Genomic DNA, 18,740 nt, shown 5'->3' with positions numbered 1-18,740 from the left:
ACTTCAGCAGTGGGCGCCGGTCTCTTGCCAGTCGGCAGAGGAACGGCGGGCCTGTGAGAGCTAGCTGTGGGCTTGGGTTTCGGCTGACGTCTGGGGATGATGTCGCGCAGAGCTTCCGTCTGCTTCTTCCTCAGATCGAATCTAGCCTGAATGGCTTCAAGTGAATGTCCGAATAACCCAGCCGCAGACACTGGTGCGTCCAGATATACAGCTCTGTCCCTATCCGGGACGTCAGAGAGGGTCAGCCACAGGTGCCTCTGCGCCACTACTGTCGAAGCCATCCCTCTGCCCAGGGAGAGCGCTGCACAGCGAGACGCACGGAGGATGTAATCTGTGGCGACTCTGACCTCGTTAAGAAGAGGTGCCAGCGGGCTGTCATCAGGAACCAGCGATCCGAGCTCCGCCAGGCACATTGCCTGGTACGTGTGGAGCATGGTGACGGAGCTCATGGCACGAGCAGTGCCGGCCTGAGCCCGATAAATCTTCTCTAGCTGCGAAGCAGAGAATCTGCAGTGCCTGGACGGCAGAGTTGCGGGGCCGCCGACACCATGGTTATGGGACGGGGCCAGATAAGCAGCCAGAGACGGCTCCATAGGGGGTGGGTTAGCTAAGCCAGCCCCCTCGGCGCCGTCCAATTCCATGTACTGTCCATAGCCAGACACAGTGATGCGGGTAGACAGAGGTTTGTCCCATGATGCTGTTAGCTCGCAGACAAAGTCTGGGAACATGGGAAGGCAGTTTTTGGCCGTTGCGGGCTCCGGTGGGAGGAAAAAACCCTCGAACCGCGACGGCTTCTGAGCTGGCGGAGGAGAAGGCCAGTCCACCTGCAGCTTCTCAGCAGCACGGCGAAACAGGGAGAAAAGAGAGGCGTCATCGTGGCCGACCAGCGCAGCAGCGGCGGCACATTGGCCCGACAATGAGCTCTCCTGCTCATCCTCCGACAAACCATGGATGTCCAGCACGTCATCGTCTTCCTGGGGAGCGCTGGCGGGCTTCAACCCAGGCTGAAGCCCGTCAGCGCTCCTGCATGGTTCCGGCTCGTCATCGGCTAACCCGTCAACATATTCCATGTGGTCAGCCCAGCTAATTGCGGGGACATCGACCGGAAAATCCTCGTCTTCGGAGTCGGACAAAGCCGGGGCTCCAGACTCGGAAAGGAGAGGGTCATGCCGTGTGACAGCCGAGCGTCCCAGCACTTTTTCCACAAACGTCACCCGTCTTTCCAGGGTCGAGCGCCGGAGCTGGCGACAAAACGCACAGGCTTCGGGCTCCGTCAATGCTTTCCTAGCGTGGACGATCCCCAGGCAGACAGGGCAGGCATCGTGCTGGTCGCTGTCGTGCAAAGAGAAACCGCATCCCTGAGGACAGGGGCGAACAGAAGATTTCTGCTTTGCTCGCTTCGGTTTGGAGTTCATTCCAAAACGTGAAGCAAAACGCTGCACGGGAAAACTTGAAATTAGCGCTCCACGGGCAGCCTACACACCAACTGCGCGGTGGAGGCTAACACCAACAGGGGCAGATAAGCTAAGTTCAAGTCGGCAGACAACGGAGCTAACTAGCAGCAGCTAGCTAGCCCAACTCAGCAGAGGTGTTCTCAGCGAGGTGAAGAGCGTAAGAACTGAGGGATGACTGTGATGACAGCGGCTATATGTGCAGGCGGGGCCGTGCGCGTGTCATCACACGTCATCTGCCTTAAAGGCGTGAATAAAGGTTTCTTCAGCCAGGACACGCGAGGGCGTGATATCCCATACTTATGTGTTGTACCGAGTGAATCGACTGAAAGGGAACTGGATATCAGCTCGTCTCACAGCTGCTATCCAGGCTAGACGCCTTCGTTTGGTAACATCCGATACATGAGCTCCTTCATGTTGCTTCCAGGTTGGGAAAGCATAAAAAGACAGCCCAAGCTTATTCCCATGCCGGTCGTACGATCGAACATTGCAGCCGACCACACAGCAAGTACGAACCATGGCTGTGCTTTCGCTCCTTTTTCGCTTGCGCTTTGTTTTGACCCCGAAAATGGCGGATCAGGCCAAAATCCTTTCCACGCCCACCCCTGTGACATCACGCTCCAAAGCCTAATTCTGACGCTTGCTTTGGTTTCAGCAGGCTGTCTTGAGGACGTTTACATGTCTAAGTGCTTTGAGTGTAAAAGGATGATAAGATTTGTGGATTACTGCAATGAATAGTGGAACAGATGTACCTAATAAAGTGGTTGCTAATTACATGTAGCATGACTTTGCTGCACTATACATCATGCTTTGTTCTCAGATTGCCTGATTGTATAAAGATCTACTCTACATTAGGCCCATGTAACCAAGGTAACATCTGACCCCACTTCCGGAAATCCCTTCGTTGTGGCGGGAATGAACTCTGTATAAGTTCCGGGTCAATCTGCTGCATCTCCCCTTTTACATGTCATCATCCCAGAATGCAAAGTGTGCAAAAAAACACGGCCGCTCCCACGGCTCCAAAATAGTTTTAAACAACAAAGATTTAATGAATAACAAAAAAAATTGTAGTTATTCTCAAGTATGTTTTTATGTAGTGGAGATAATTTGTAACATATTTAGGGTAACTTGTCATAATAGTCGGGGTTCCTTTTAAAGAGCTTATCAGGTTCTATTTGCTATCATTTTTACTCAGGAAGAAATGAAATAGGAAAATGTATACGTATATGAACAGCAGTATAAAAATCAGTATGAAGAAAGGTCATTTTATTTTTTAAGTAAGAGTACAAAAATTATATTTAGCCCTTCAAGCTTTTTAAATAATATAGTTCAGTTTGCTGTTACCAGTCTGTGGTATCACATTGAATCTAATTTGGAATTATCAGTGGTTTAATCAAAATAGCTGAAAAAAAGTATTAATTTAATTAATAATTACAAAAATTAATATTATTAATCTGAATTTATTTTTAGTGTTTCAGACCAAATTGTACAGAGCAGAAATGTTTCATCTTAATGGTCATTAGCATTTAACCATATCTGGTCAGTCTTACCTCTGGAGGGCAACATCTCCTGGGTCCTGTTAGGCTTTTACAATAAGGCATGCAATATACAAAATATTATTATAATTTTTTTTTAAATGTTCATCTTTATTTCATGATTTTGTTTTATTTTTAAACAACAATTTCAAGCTTTGCACATAAAAGATTCTGACCACAACAGCCTGTGTTCTGCTTAATATCTTGGCTGCAGGAGGAGCAAAACATCACATATCAGATCCAGCCAATGACTACATATCCCATGACAAGAATCAAAGACATCTGAGAGGAGTTCAACTGGAGATCATGAAACTAAGTGGTGAGAACAGATTTTCTCCATGACCAGAAAGATGTAATCTCTCCATAGCTAGTTGTGTATCCTTCCCCATCAAAGCCATTTAGCAGTTAGGCCACCCGAGAGAATCAAAATCTAAGATATCAGTGAAATAAAACCTGTGAAAAAACAGTGACACCACAAGAGTGCTCAGTCAAAACCATCAAATTAAGATACAATAATATTGTAAATAATAATGCTAATAATATGTTTTTTACAGATTTTTTCCCCAAACAAAAATAGATTCCTTCCTTTGGTCAAGTAAAAAACAAAACAAAAACCCCAAAATGAAAACAATAGTGAAATGTTCTTTTCACCAGTCTTATGTTCCTGGTGTTTCTTTTCCTACAGTCATCCAGGTTCTTGAGGCTCTAAGGCTGCAAAGGAGGTGTCAAGGCAATATGGTTATGGTGCCCCTAGCGCTCCATGCTGCAGCATGCTGGGAGTAGGACTAGAAGAGTAGGAGAGGGGCAGAGGCATTGAAAGAGGACCAAGGTGTCCTCAGACAGCAGGTGAAGGTGCATCAGGATCAGGCTCATTGCTGTAGTTGTTGCTGTAGTGGTTCCCACTAGGTGGGTGATTAGGCAGGATATCCAGTTCATCCACTTGGGGGCCAGGGTGCATCACCACCAGCTGATCTTGGGGGATGTCAGCTGCTGCTGCTGCTAGGTTGGTGATCGACTTGGACTTAACGCACTGGAAATCAACATGGCGGCTTTTACCCTCCTCCTTTTCCCAGGACATGCGGATGAAGGGCCTCTGGACGTAGTTGTAAATGACCTCTGGACGACCTCCTGGTCTTTTCTTGACTTTCTCTTTATACGTAGGGTAACCTGTCAGAGAGACGACAACACTAGTGGCTCAGTTCGTGCTAACCTTCGTTAACACAGAATACAAAAAAGCAAACACCAGAAGCAAGGGGCTCACCTTGAACGTGATGTGACTGACCATTTGTTTAAAAGGAATCAATGCATTACCAAGTACTGGGCTCTAAATGACCTTATTCTAGTTTGATCGACTTCCCACTTTAGGCGTGTCTTTTCAGTCACAGCATACAAAAACATTCAGGTAGCAGCATGTCTATTGTCTACATCTGGTATGTGAACCTAATACTACACTCCAACTGCATATTAACTTGGGCAGATGTTAAACTGAGTGAACAAAGCAGTTTGGGTACAAAACCATTATAGCATTTTATTAAATAAAATATATATATTTTGTCTCATGCCGACCACAGTTGATTCGTTTGATTCTGACTTTAATAACATCCAGATTGCAAAGAGGTATCTTGCTGATAGCTATTTTATGCATTAATTTGCTTGCTGCCAAACAAATCTGTAATTATAAATACATCTGCAGTATGCAGTGAGTCGTTATATCCTGTACTGTTCATATAGGTCAGACATCAGACATCTCTCTCCCACTCATGAGAATAGAAAAAAGAAAAAAAGAGAGGACATCAATATTTAATACTGAAAAATTCAGCTCACCTTCAATGCCCAGCCTTATTTTCTTCAGTCCCCGCTCTTTTAAAACTGATTTGGCAACGTCTCGGTTTTCGATATACTTGAAGAATCTGTACAGTTTTGTGCTGTAAATAACTACAAGGAGAAAACAAACAAGGTGGTTTATTGTGCGTCTGTGCTCCGAGATGTGTGCCTATGCTCTGAATTAGTGGGTACTCACTCTGCGAATACTCTTCCCCCATTTGTGGTGGATATTCTTCATCCCAGTCAACTACATCATCATCGGTAAGGACTACAATGTGACATTCCCTCTCTCCGCTCTGGGCGCTGGCCACCATCAGCGGTAGAACCATTTCCTCGAGGTAAAACTCAAATTGACGCCGAGCTCCATCATTGGACAGCTCATGCATCAGGGCACCTGTTAACAAAGAGTAAGAATTTAAATTCAAAATTTCCATCATAAGCATAAACTTTATAAAGTGCACAAAGGTAAGCAAGTAACCCCAGGCTGAAACACACCTAAAAACAGACCCTCTGCTCTACTGTCATGCAAGTAGCCTTTATCTTTCACCATAGAGCTATTTCAGAGGTGCCTTCATAAAAACTGAATTCCTAATTAAAATGTTCCTTTCAGATTAGGATACTACTTGTGGTTTTAAGTTCAAACAAATAATTTACAGGTAAGCAAACAACAGCCATTTCCTTGCCTCCATTCCAGCAAAGTACTGCTACAAAATTTTCAGTGCTGATGAAGAAAAGGTCTGTCCAGTCTCGCAACCATCACAGTTTCAGGCACTATTGTGTTGCAGTGCACCGAAAAGCCTTAAAGCCACCACTCAAGATGACCGTGAATCAAATTTGTAGACATATTTACCCCAAAACGTTGAGGAGGAAAGGAGACGAAATGTCATACATGATATGCAACAAGTTGTGGCCCTGAACTCACTTTCACATGAATAAGGGCTATGTGGATTTGAGAATTTTTGTTTTTCATTCATTATAGGCTAAAACTCTAAAAGAAAAAACAAACAAACAAGAAAATAGCAGGTAATTCTCGTTAATTACTGACTTAAAAAAAAAAAAAAATCCTACGTGTGCTCCTTTTTGGGCACACGTACAGGGAAAATTGCTCGTTCTTAAAAGCTGTATTTTTTTTTTTAAAGCCAAACATCTGAAATCCTCACAGGTTGGTGATTATGATCAATTAGCTGCAATCTTGTTAAGCCTTGCAAAGTGACGAGGCACTGAGCAGTCTCCCTGATCAATGATACTCAGTGCTGCTACTGTTAATGCAACACTGACAGCTTCAGTGTCCCAGAAGAAATACTCACTGAGGTCTCTGCATTTGATGGTGCTGTAGTCGAAGGAGATGCATAGATAGTCACACGCCTCACGCAACTCGGGGATAGAGATTCCATCAGGACAACGGATTATCCCAGATTTGTAGTAATCCTGCCAATTAAGAGAGAAATCACAAAGAGGAAATTATTAAAAACACCATTTATCCATCAACTTAAATCATACAATTAAAAACAAAATCAAATAAACCCTTTTGATAAAAATGAACCCGGTAACAGGATCTCAGTTTGCTTTCTAACAGCAGATTCAATTTGTTGAACTGTTACCAGGTGGGTTTTTAGTAGGCCAAAGGTAACACGCAGTTTGGCAGGAAATTAGATGCAGCAGATAACACCGTGCAAATGTCAAACTATGAATTAAAGCTCAGATTCAGATCAGTCAGATTTGCTTTGTCATTCCAGCCTCATATACACTTCAGATACCTGAATGGGCTGTAGCAGGTACGCACTGTGTTATAGTTGCAGCAGTGTTTTCTGCAGGGTTGTTTCTGGTGCATTTTAGATGAATCAGACAACAAAAATGCAGCCTAATCTAATCGTACGTTTCTTAGAACTCACCAACTGCAGCTTTCTCAGTAAACTGCGTACTACTCACTCACCATATCGCAAAGTAAATTCAATTTTCCAACATATATCTACTTAAGAGTTTCAACATGAGCAATCAGTCGCCAATTAGATGTAATGTAGACAGTACAAAACAGCCCATGTTGAGTAAAGCTATATATTCTACCTGAATTATGGGTATTATATAATGTTTTGTTTTTTTTTAATTTAAAACTAGTTTTAATTCAGCACCATCTGTATTATGATCTACTGTTTATATTACTGCTTGATAGTAAACCAGAGGAACCAGTATACTACTCTAAATTTCAGGCATTATATGCATTTTTCAAAAACACTGCTATACCAGTAAATTAAGTAATTTAAATATTCTATAGTAATGGTCATGCGGATGGGGTGGGGGCTGTATTAATTCAACACCCTGATCATACAAAATTAAAAATTCACAAGTCAATATCAATGTAGGAAAAACAAAAAAATAAAACAATATTCAACACTAATAACTGCACATTTGCTTTGTGTCATTTCTGGCTGCATTGAACTTGGATAGACTTTCACAACAGAAGAGGCTCAGACAACTCCTCACACACACGGGGATCCAGGTAAGGAAAATACAGTGTGTCACTCAAGGCTAACAGGTGTTATATGTCCCACAAAGATTGGAAGAACACATCTCAGTGGGACTTTTATTCACAATTTCCTTCTACGTTCTGCTGTGGAAGCATTAATGAGCAAATGCTGATATATTTAAAGATTGTGACATCAGAGATTGGCGTTACATCTTATACAAAAGCAATAAAGGCAGCCTGTTAAGAACTGACTTTATAGCCCTGTGTAAAATATTTAAGTTTGGTTAAAAGAGCAAGGAAGTAGATTTTTGTTGACTTGATTGTGTTATTTTATTTATTTATGATACATTTTCAGAGCTTTTTAAGCCTCCGTTGTGATTCGACAGTAAAGAGAAGATGAGAAAGACAAGGGGAAGTAGATGGCCACAGGGCAGATTGTTTGGGTTGCCTGCTCTACCCAGTGAGCTAAAATGATCCCACGATGGCTTATTTATCTTTTAATAATAATGAGACACAGATAAAATCATTCAGCATAAGTGTGTATCCAACATTTACCTCACAATTATTTATGCATACAAGGATTATGTAAAAGAGAAACTCACCAGAATTGCTCTGAAAACTGTTGAGCTAATCCCCTCAGCCACTTCATACTCCCCTTTCTCGTTGGGCCGTGTGAAATTATGTTCTCTTCCAGATCCAAACATTCTGTGCAAAAGAAACTTTGATTTATTCCCCCAACTCACAGATCTATACTTATATGCGTGAATATTTAATTTTTATTTAAGTTTCAGTTGTTACAGCTATGATGACTAAAGACGTAGGATAACGAGGATTAAAATATACTTTACCTGCCCAACATGGTATTGGGCTGTGCAGTGAAGATAGAAGGATCCACTACAAAGCGTGTGTTGTCAACAATCAGAGTGACTCTCTCTGAGGTCCGAATGTTTCGGTTTCCAACTGTGCCACCGGCTCCCCCTTCCTTAGGATTCTCATAGACAAAAACCATTTCTCCAGCTGCCAAGCTTTTGAAAGTGCCTTCAGTGCTGGACAAGCTACTGTTGCGACTGCTCACCACCCCACTGCTGCTGGAACCGCTGGGTGAGACTCTCTGAGGCCGTGGACTACTGGGCCTCGACGACGAGCCGCCATCTCGATCACGATCTAGACGGGGCGGGCGGAATGAATCACCATGGAGAAATCATCTTTGGTTTTAATGTCCAAATCACAGATCAAAATCCAGATAGAAAAAAAAGTGCCTAGTTTGTAGTTAACATTTTAGTTTGCAGCTAAGATTTGTAAAAGTTTTTTGTATTTCTTTGCAATATACACATTTTATATATACACACAAGGTCCTACTCATAACATTTGACATGTAGGCAGTCAAACTCCTCGGTCTTGGTCTAAACACAGGTGGATAAGCATTGCCTTGATCTGCTCACAGCCAAAAGCAGGAGACCTAAACCATGTCTGAGCTGTAAGTTGATAAATTTGGTCAGCTGTTTAACAGAGCTTGCCAAAAGCTGCAGAACTCAAACATGACACCCATATAAGCCATCTATTCTTTCCACGCACACTCACCACTGTTGTGTTGGCGGGTGGGTGATGTGACGTTGCGAATGCAAGGGGTAAGCTGGCCTTCTCTCTCATGCGAGGAGTCCCTGGAGCGATCGCTGGAGCGGCGGCGGTCACGTGAGCGGTCACAGCCCCCGCTGGCACCATGTAAGCTCATCTTCCTATGTTCTTCCTTCACTTGAGACGTATGGGCTTGGCTGCTGCTTTTGAAACACAAAAGCATGTGTAATGCACCTCCTCCCTCTCTCAAGGCCAGAGGATATTGGTATTTCATAGTTTTATGACGCACAACGTGGAACACATTTCACTCAACATGGCTGTCACAGCTTTTGGCTTAGGTCATTTGCCCTACAAACAATTGTAGCAGTGCCAAGCTTCATAAAGACATTTAAAACTAACAACCAGACCAACCAGATTCTGCTTTAATAAAACAGTAACAAGGCGCACATTGTGTATTGCAGTCAAATATAGATACTGTTACCTTTGATATTTAATTTGAAAGAAAATCAAATCAGAGTTTTGACATGCTTATTTTATAAGCAGTTATAAATGATTGAAGTTGATTAAAATTCAAAGGGGAAAAGGACACAATAGAGCTAACCATTAATTTCTCAAAGACCAAATCTTCTTAGTGTTTAAAAAAAACAAAAAACAACAACAATCAGAGAAAGAATAAAATTCACAATTAGAAGCAGAGCTACAGGGTAAAAAAAAAGGAAAGGAAAAAAAGAAAAGAAAAGTTTTGTCTAACCTTTTAGCCATTTACAGATGCATCCCAAGCCTGGGGCTGAGCATACACTTGCAGAGCTTTCCTGCATACCAAAAATGTTTGTCGGAAAAAAATGTTGGCCTTCCAACAATGGAAAATCCCAAGGCCAGTGTTGAAAATGTTTTAAACTACTGTTTAAATGTACTCAAGCTTGAGTTTCATTTTGCTCACCAAATTTCCAGAAATAACCAAGAAATTCAAAGGCATGTATTAAGCTAGTTAATACCAAGTCACTGTCATAACTATATGCCTAAAGTGCTACGTGAAACATGACTTCAAAAGGTAGGAGACTAAATTATAAAGCAGATAAAGATAAGGCTGGCAGATTAGTTAACAAGAAAGAAAGGAAAGGTCATACAGAGCTCCATGTGGTCGTCACGAACACGTTATACTTCAGTAAATATTCACTTAACATCACAGATAAATATGTGAAAGATAAGTGAAAAGTAAGTTTGAGCCTTTGGGCAATCTCAAACCCATGGGAAGTCAACTCCATCACATTTCCATATATTGAAAACCTTAAATACTGTCATAAAGCAGCAATATTATTTGATTTTCAAAAATTTTCTTAGTGGACTAACACTTCTCTCCAGTATCACGCAATCATTGAGTTACAGGGAAGTGCTAGGCCAAATCTACATTCATAGGGGTTACGCCTATGAGTTGATACAAAGCAGGACGGATGCAAAAGATACACACAAGCCAACCGATACTTTCTCTTGTGATGTCCCTACAACAGGGCGTATGTGACTGTTGCTGTGAACTTTACAACTCCATATATTTTCACCTGGCTCACCTTGAATGCCTGCAGAGTTTGCGTGGTCGGCTAGCTGTTTTTCGTTCCCAGTTTTCTGTATCACTGGAGTTGCTGTCATATGACGGCAGACGAGCTGCCATCACCCGGACAGGGGGTAGCCCGGTCTGGATCTTTTACCGTTCATAATCTGTTCGACAAATGGCGAAATCAACAAGTCAGTTTAATTCCCTGGTCAGCCTCGTGTAAAACCCACAGGTAGCTGCTGTCGGTTAACAAAAAAGCTAGGTTGTGCAGCCAAGCTTGAGTTGAACAAAGATTGATTGCCACGTTTATCGCTGTTATCAAATTAAACGTTGTCGACGTTGCTGTGAGACGACTTTGCTATTTTAGCATAGCTAGCTAGTTAGCTAACTAGCATTAGCAGCATTACCAGCGGTACATTACAACAATATCAGAACAAACTTCCGAGACGCAGAATGGCTAGTAAACATGCTCCAAGAGTGTCCATGGACATGATTTGATACCGTGAAATACAAGAAAGGTATACAGAAAAAACAGCTACCTAGCTGGCTACGGTTTCCGCTGCAGTATAATCCCACTTGCTCGCCAGCTAACCAGTCATCTCCTTTCAAAACACTCACCCAGCTGACGTACGACGTGACGACCGTTAACGGCTCGACGTGCTGACGCACTTAAAACTACATTTTAAAGTCATTGCTACGCTCGCCGATCAAACGTGTCTCAAAAGTTAAAGAGTTGAAAAATTAACTGTACTAAAGGTGACTGACCTGTTTTCAGTAGGTAATAGAAGAAGTTTTTCTTTTTCTTCAAAAAAAAAAGTCAAAAGAAAGATGACCGAGTCCCTCAAGTGTCGCGATATGTTGCTTGTGCGATTTTTTTAAAAGCTTTATTTATTCATGAAAAAAAAAATCCAAAATGTGAAGATGCTAGTACCGATATTTGTAAGGCTAAAAAAAGACTAAATTAACAATGGAGAAAAGGAAAGAAAAGGAAATATGAAATAAGGTACAAAATAAATAAATAAAAGTAAATAAATAAATATATGTTTTCATGTACATGTAACTCAGCTTATGTGGAGAATTGACAACAGATATTGAAGAATATAATTGCATCTATAATTAAAACACCCATTAACATGTGCATTAATTTATTATATAATAAATGTAGCACTATTTTAGACTGTATAATCAGCAGTTCCCACTGATTAGCACTGAGCTGATCTGTCTACTATGGAAGCTTGTTTCTTCAACTAATGATTTTTTTCTATCTATAAGTCAAAATTTCAAGTTAGTATTTCAAGTTAGTATCTCGAAATTTTGAATTACATAATACAGAATAACCAGAAATAACTTGAAATTTTGAGATAATTACTTACTTTCAACGTTGCCTGGCAGACTTTGTTTTTAATTGTTTTTATTTATTCAACTTTAGTGGTGGAAAGAAGCTTCCATATTCCATTGTGCACAGTTTGAGGTAACACTGCAGAATATAACAAAAATGATTAAAGATGAATTAAAACTAGGAGCAAACACAAAGTGTTGATAAATCTAACCAGGTATCACTTCAGCCTACAGTTATGCTATGGTCACAAACAATGTTAAATAAATAACAAAATTAGGTTAAATTGTAGGTAGTCTCATATCATAGTGGTGCTTCGTCCAATTAATTTAAAGGCCTCTAACTGGATGAGAAAAAAACACCCCACACTAACAAATCTTTGCAGAAGACATTTTTATTTTAAAATATTAATATATAGATAATAGTTATAGTAGTAGCAAAGTCGCTTATTCAAAGTAAATGCAGGGTCATAGCAAGGGTGCTTGTCAATTAGCCAGATCAACTCTTTAGGACATGACTGGAGGACAGAGCAACACAACAGCCGAACAGGATACATATCAGAGCTTATCTATGTCTTATCCATCAATCATAACATCTCTCTGCTTTGCCTTTATTCGACACAAGTCAAACGGCCTGTTATGATTTGCAAACAATATATACACACACAGTATACAAGGCTGGAAAAGTCTGAATATGATGATATGATGCAATGTGTGCAGCCATAAAACTGGCAATATCACCATCGGTCAGTAAAATCACCTTCAAAAAAATTAAAGTGGGACTAGACATCAACTGAATTCTAATCTTTAGGACTGAAAATTGATGATCTTGTTTTATGACTTTTTATCAAGTATTTCTTGAATAATTTTCTTGTATGGCCACTCAAAACATCAATCAATTCTGTAATCTGACAGATATATTAATTTTTTTTTTTTTTACAAATTTTAAAGAAAGTTACTTAGTGTAAGTTATTGCTGCACCAAGAATATGTTAAAAATTGTATAATGTATTGTATGTAAAGCCATGTATGTAATCTATGTAAAGTCAAGCTAGCGAACGCAATCCAGAAATTGTTGACACAAAAGGCATGTAGGTTGAATTGTCGTATAGGTTACATCTCACAAAGTTACACAGTAAAAGTGATCAATACCTGACAGTAAGAGTGAAGTACAGCAGTTCAAAGAGAGATCAGAGAGGTTCTGTAGGGCACTTTAGAGAAATTTGTTGTAGAAAGTTAAAGCAGGGGTAAAAATCACCAGCAGAAATTCTCACTCATTCCTCAGGAGATCATGTTAGTGACTATAAGAGGACTGACTTTGAGAAAAACATACAGTACAACTCCTGAAAGTCATTACATAAAGGCATACATATGATGCGCATGTGAAGAAGTGCACACAAGAAATGTAAGACTAGCAATCTTATTGGTCCTTTACAATATGCAGTAAACAACATTTGTAAATAGTGATGTGTATGGTGAGGGAGAGTAAGAGGACATTTTAAAACCTTTTCTTCCCCATACGGCCTGAGATATTGACTGTAGTACTTGTAATCCTACTGATATGACATTAAAACAGAATGTAAAAAAATAAAAAAATAAAATAGAATTAAAAATAAAATTAAAAAAACACAATAAAAGCATAAATAAATAATCTGACAAAATTTGAAAATAGGTTAAGAATAATAAGAAAACAACATCTAAAATGACTCTTGGAAAAATAGTCAGATTCTTAAATAATGCATGGGGATTTTGTTTCATAAGATATACTGAACATTAAATCACTTGAATTTGCATATTTTGTATAACTTTTTTAGATTTTCGATCCAAAAACATCATATTGAAAAAGATTTTTTATAGTTCTTGCTTTTCCATGTAGTGGTTTAGAGCTGGCCACAATAATTCCTTTCAGCTTTTCCTGAAGCCAGTCTTGCCTTTCTCCTACTTGTTTGTGTTCTCGAACATTGTGCATAAGCTGCACCTCACTGATAGTCCTCTTTCTGCACAAACAGAAAACACACACAGTCAACTCAAGGAAGAATTACAGGATCAATTAATTATTTAAGCTAATTGTGCATTATTAATTTTCATTCCAAAGATGGTATTTCACTGAAGAAAGTTTAAGAGTTTACCTCAGTGGTTTAGCCTCTGTGTGGAAGCTCCAGAGGAGGATTACCAGAACCAACATTTCCAAGAACCTCAGTGAAAACATGTCGATTAACTGAAGCAAATTAAACTATTAGTTAGACAAGGTATTTTCTACATATATTTTAAAAAATATGTATGTATATTACAGCCGTCTATTTAAAGACATATTCATTGGTCGTTCTTACCAGGTCTGGTGTCCTTCTATCCACGAAAAAGTGCGGCAGAGCTGGTAGTTACAGGACTCTATCCGTCTGGGAAAGAAGTCAAACTTGTTGATCAGTCTTTCGTGTTAGGAAGGCGCTCTCCTTTATATACAGTGTAGCCCTCCCCTGGTCATCAATGAGCCATTTTCACTGTTGATGTTGATGTCACTTTTCCAGTGCATCAATGCGAACAGGCATCTGCATGACACCACCTCCACCACAATTCACTACTAACACATCTTTCAACACCTCTGTAAAGGGGCCTGCTTGTCACACTGGTTTTGAACATGCTCCATTTTCACCCTTCATCCCGAATCATTTTTGTTATGACATACAGGCTTTGCGCATACACTTTAGCGAGCAAATGTCTTTATTGGTTAGTATATCTCTAACAGTATATGCCTCATGCAGCAGGACTGCAGTGAAAACATATACTCTCTAAAATGGCAATGACTGTCAAGCTTAATTTATTAGCAGTGCAACTTATTTTATGGTTCATCTCATGCAAGCTCTAAAGTTTGCAGAAAGGTGTAACTGCATCAGGCCGCAGACATTAAGCATTCAGTGTTGCCGATTAATATAATGTTAATATACTCTCTGAGCTCTCTGACGTGACAGATTGACTGAATTTCTACAGATCTAGTTCTTCTGTTCTTCCAAGACTTGCTAGTAGCAATAGAACATGTTAAAAGTAGCTTGCATCAGCTAAGGAGATCATATATTTTCATCTTCATCAAGAGTATAGAACCACTGATTTTTTTATTTATTTTATTTATTTTTTTACATTTTATGTGAGAAAAAAAACACATCAGTAAAATTTTTTTTTGAGAATTATGAGTTCTCAAAATGTTCTTTAATGAAAGAAATTTGTTGCAGATGCTTGTATAAAGCTGCTGTATGAGCATAGATTCTACAGTGGTTGCATATAAAGCTTTACTCATGATATCAAAGTGGACCGGACATTTGGAAAACATACAATTAACATCCTGTTAAATATGTAGCATCACACTTTGCGAGGCATGGGTTATGGATAACCTTGTCAGGGTGTCACAAGCTGCATTAGGTAACCGTGAAAGATGTTTTCTAAATGTGGCAAAGGAATGGCAATGTCATGACTGAAAGAATCGGTGTTGCAAAAGGACCTATAGCTTTCTGTCATTTAACTTTCCAGCAAAATTTAATCTATACAGTGTGTATTAACTAATCTGAACACTTTTAAATGATATTATTTTCTGCAGTGACAGACTGCATTTCTTACAATTTAAAGGAATTCCTTTCCTTCAAAAAGCATTAATGATCAATTGACTTGTATAATGTGGCAATAGTGCCACATTCTAAAGCCGAAGGTTAGTTTGGTTGTATTACACTAGAATGATCGGAATTGCAATTATAGCACATATTACTACAGCCTAATTAATAAAGTGTCAGATGTACTGCAAAGTCTCAAATACTGACTAGAGACAAAACTGATATATCATAGAAATTAAAAAGTGAATTTACAACAGGCCAGTATACCTGGCTCAAGTACATGTTTTGCCATATACATCTCTGTCAGCTCTCTGCAACATGCTGTAAAACAGCACTAAGAACCACCTGTGCTTTCAACTGGGCTAGATTTTTTGCACACGTGTAGTATACTCAACCAAGCTTCCCCCATTACTTCATGTGGTCACAATGTGAGCCATCTAAGTTATGGTATGCTGCCAGGGTGCAAGAAGACATGACAGGGATTGATGGGAAGAACTGCATGCAAATCATTAACTTGGGTCACCCCCATGTGACAAAGAAAGCAACATACATAAAATGACTCATCTCTTTGAACTACAGTATATTTAGCCGTGTTGGCCATAAATAGGCCTAACATTTTGGTTCTTAACAAACTTTCATTTAATTTTAAGAGGCTATATTCGTCATACCCTGAGTTCAGGTGGAAGTTGGTGATATTTAAGAAGGAAATGCAATTAATTAAAATAACACAAGCCAGTGCACGGGGTATATTGATTTTTGATAGACCTAGCAGAAGGCAGATTCATTTCACTGGCCTCTATATTGTGTGTTTAAAGGTATGGAAGGACACCCAGGCCATATAAGCGCTCCCTGACATCTATAAATGGACCTACTTTTTTCATGAAATGAGGTCACCTCACTCAACGATATCATGTAACGAAACAGGATATATTTAGATGCTTGACATCATCCCAGCTTTGCTTTTGAAGCCAAACAAATGCATAGAATGCATATTTTATTCATACCGATTGGATAACAATTTATAGCCTATGAAGTGGGCAGAATCTAATGCTGCAATAAATCTTTCAGATGCGTGTCCATCCAAGACTTTCTGGAGCAGCTCAGCAGTTTATTTGCCAAACCAAATGTTTTTTCCCGTCATGAAGCAGGTTTGCAGGGATATGCCAGTCGTGTCAGTGCCATTTTATGTGGATTCCCACACTCACATCAATCTATCACATAGCTTTGCAATGTCCATTTGACTACTCAGCACAGGTGGTGGTGGTGTCAAATTAGTAGTCAGTATCTCCTAACTGACTGAACACACAGTATGGCCTACAAAGAAAGAGCCCACCTGGATCAGGCTGGCAGCAAACTGGTCAGTTTTTTCCCTGTTATTATCATTATCATTGCTGTTTTTCTCACAGACAGCAAAGTTATGATCAGTAGAAAATTTCACATTAGCTTATAACAATATATTTTGAAACAGTTTTAGTAGGCTGTACTATTCCATTTAATACAAATACTAAATCCGTGTGTATATGATTATGATAATCCAAACTCTAGCTGGAAATGTTTTGGAAAGTCTGTGCGTTCAGCTTGAATTTAAATAAAGCTTAGAAGTTTATGCTTTGTGCACTAAACATCATGACGATTCAGGGTAATACCATGTTAATACCAAATTAAAATAACTGATTAAACTGATTAAAAAAGATATTAATCAAAAGAAATTTAGATAGAAAAGGACAAAAGACAAGAGGCACAGAAAACAGAGACTGATACTGCTCAGTGACCATTTTTTGTAAGACTTTTATGTATCCAGAGGAAATCTGGCATTTATGCATGATTCTGTTTTGCTTATTCTCTGCTGGTTATTCACACAGTAATACTTTCAAACCTGGGAGGTTTCCAAACAGTAGAACTATATATAAAGCAGCTTCAGAGGAGTCGATTTCTTAACAATCACAGTACTTTTTTTTTTTTTTTTAATTTCTGGGTATTATATGTGCAGTTTAACCTAAAGTAAAAAATTATTTAACCATTCAGTATTTTGTCTTGGATTTGTTGTTGTTTAATATCAAAGCAGTATGCCAGTCGTGACATAGTGACCTCAGTTGCTGCAATGTTATTTTGGTTGTGAAAGTTACTATAAAAACAGTGGTTTCCTCACAGCTGCTCATTATAAGTTTAGATTTCTTCCACAAGAGGTCACTGTGATCCAGCAGTTCAGTCAGGCAGACCAAAATCCACTGTAATCCTCTTTAATTACATTATTAGAAGAGCTTTCTGTAACAGCTTTGATAATCAGTATTATCACCAAGTTTATAGTCTGTAGTTAAGTATGAGATAAAAAAATAGTTTTTGATGCAGAATATTTGAAAGCAGTGAAAGGGGTCATAAAATATGAAAACAGGAGGTTTCAGCCTGATATTAACAAAGAAACAAACAACAACAGCAAAAATACCACAAAATAAGAAATGACCCTAATGTAGTCAGCTGCAATTACCTTGTGAAAACACGCCTTACACTTCATTGCTTGTTTACCAATTATCTAAAGTTTATATTAGTGTGAGTTTCTCAACTTTTGGTAAAATACCTGACCAACCTTCATTGGCATTTTGTGCAGAATTTACATGAAATTAATTTCTCTAAGTTTATTGATAAGCTTGTCTAATAACATGAAAAACTGACAGTTTTGTTTAATCTACCCAATAAAATGCTTTTATCAGCCTTTTCATCTTAAATACACAAACAGGTCCTTCTGGGACATGATGAGGGAAATGAGACAGGTGAGAAAAACGAGATAAATTTCAGAAGAGACTGTCATGTGGGTTAAGCAGAGTGTGCTGCTGTGTGTACTGTGTATATCAGCAATGTTGTCTGTGGTAAAAAGGTGCAAAGAATTTAAAGCACAAAACACTGTTATTCCCACCCACTATGAGTCCAAAAGAAAGAAGCCTCCTGCTGGGATTACCTGGTTGTTTCCAACAATTTGTTGTCTGAACATTCGTCGGTATGAGACGATTGTGGAAGTGAGAATGTATTAGAAACTCTGTGTAAAGTGCATAAATATATGAGTGATTTCACGGAGCCACAGTGTGTATTTTATTATATGCGCCCTTGTTGGTCTCACTTTGTTTCCCCGTACACACTCCTTTGGGCTTCTTACATTTTGTGCTACATAGTGCTTCCTGTAGCTTTGTTTTCACAGCATACATTGTGGAAACTGCTTGCCTTAAAATTTATGTTTGCACCTTAAAATTTATTTTCTTTCCTTAGTAGTTCAGTGCAAAAAAGGACAAATTGCATCATAACAGCAAGATGCACCACTGTTCTTGTTAAGACTATGAAGGTTTCTAGTGTAAATTCAGCATGAATGTGCAATTACATAAAAACGCCTCTTCTGTGAGTTACAGGTGACCAGTAACACTAA

General features: G+C 39.4%; 2 protein-coding genes across 5 annotated transcripts; both read right to left on the bottom strand.

Moving 5' to 3' along the window:
• Window positions 1-2,933: 2,933 nt before the first annotated feature.
• On the bottom strand, window positions 2,934-11,036 carry btbd10b (BTB (POZ) domain containing 10b). 4 transcript variants are annotated; one of them, XM_063475379.1, is made up of 9 exons: window positions 10,938-11,036; window positions 10,415-10,562; window positions 8,856-9,052; window positions 8,123-8,438; window positions 7,877-7,979; window positions 6,118-6,238; window positions 5,007-5,204; window positions 4,811-4,921; window positions 2,934-4,153 (listed from the first exon to the last, which is right to left on the bottom strand). In XM_063475379.1, the coding sequence occupies exons 2-9, from the start codon at window positions 10,513-10,515 to the stop codon at window positions 3,822-3,824; spliced, it is 1,479 nt and encodes a 492-aa protein (XP_063331449.1). In that variant the 5' UTR covers window positions 10,516-10,562; window positions 10,938-11,036; the 3' UTR covers window positions 2,934-3,821. The 4 variants fall into 4 exon arrangements, with proteins under 4 accessions (XP_063331449.1, XP_063331457.1, XP_063331465.1 ...); XM_063475387.1 differs by having other exon boundaries at window positions 2,935-4,153; window positions 8,856-9,049; XM_063475395.1 differs by lacking the exon at window positions 10,938-11,036 and adding an exon at window positions 9,601-9,661 and having other exon boundaries at window positions 2,935-4,153; window positions 8,856-9,049; window positions 10,415-10,493.
• On the bottom strand, window positions 10,515-13,941 carry pth1b (parathyroid hormone 1b). The gene is made up of 3 exons (XM_063469924.1): window positions 13,862-13,941; window positions 13,597-13,729; window positions 10,515-10,562 (listed from the first exon to the last, which is right to left on the bottom strand). The coding sequence occupies exons 1-3, from the start codon at window positions 13,939-13,941 to the stop codon at window positions 10,515-10,517; spliced, it is 261 nt and encodes an 86-aa protein (XP_063325994.1).
• Between the last annotated feature and the right edge of the window lie 4,799 nt (window positions 13,942-18,740).

Source organism: Pelmatolapia mariae, linkage group LG1 (assembly GCF_036321145.2).
Source record: "Pelmatolapia mariae isolate MD_Pm_ZW linkage group LG1, Pm_UMD_F_2, whole genome shotgun sequence".
NCBI classification, from domain to species: domain Eukaryota; kingdom Metazoa; phylum Chordata; class Actinopteri; order Cichliformes; family Cichlidae; genus Pelmatolapia; species Pelmatolapia mariae.
This window is presented reverse-complemented; position numbering and strand designations above follow the sequence as displayed.

Excerpts from the sequence above, each read along its gene's own strand:
- pth1b (XM_063469924.1), bottom strand. The coding sequence starts at position 13,941 with ATGTTTTCACTGAGGTTCTTGGAAATGTTGGTTCTGGTAATCCTCCTC. Across the intron at positions 13,730-13,861 it reads ACAGAGGCTAAACCACTGAG|AAAGAGGACTATCAGTGAGG; the intron begins GTAAACTCTTAA and ends CTGTTTGTGCAG. Across the intron at positions 10,563-13,596 it reads CTAAACCACTACATGGAAAA|ATTATGAACGGTAAAAGATC; the intron begins GCAAGAACTATA and ends TTTGTCGAACAG.
- btbd10b (XM_063475379.1), bottom strand. The coding sequence starts at position 10,515 with ATGGCAGCTCGTCTGCCGTCATATGACAGCAACTCCAGTGATACAGAA. Across the intron at positions 8,439-8,855 it reads CACCCGCCAACACAACAGTG|ATCGTGATCGAGATGGCGGC; the intron begins GTGAGTGTGCGT and ends CGCCCCGTCTAG. Across the intron at positions 4,154-4,810 it reads AATAAGGCTGGGCATTGAAG|GTTACCCTACGTATAAAGAG; the intron begins GTGAGCTGAATT and ends TCTCTCTGACAG.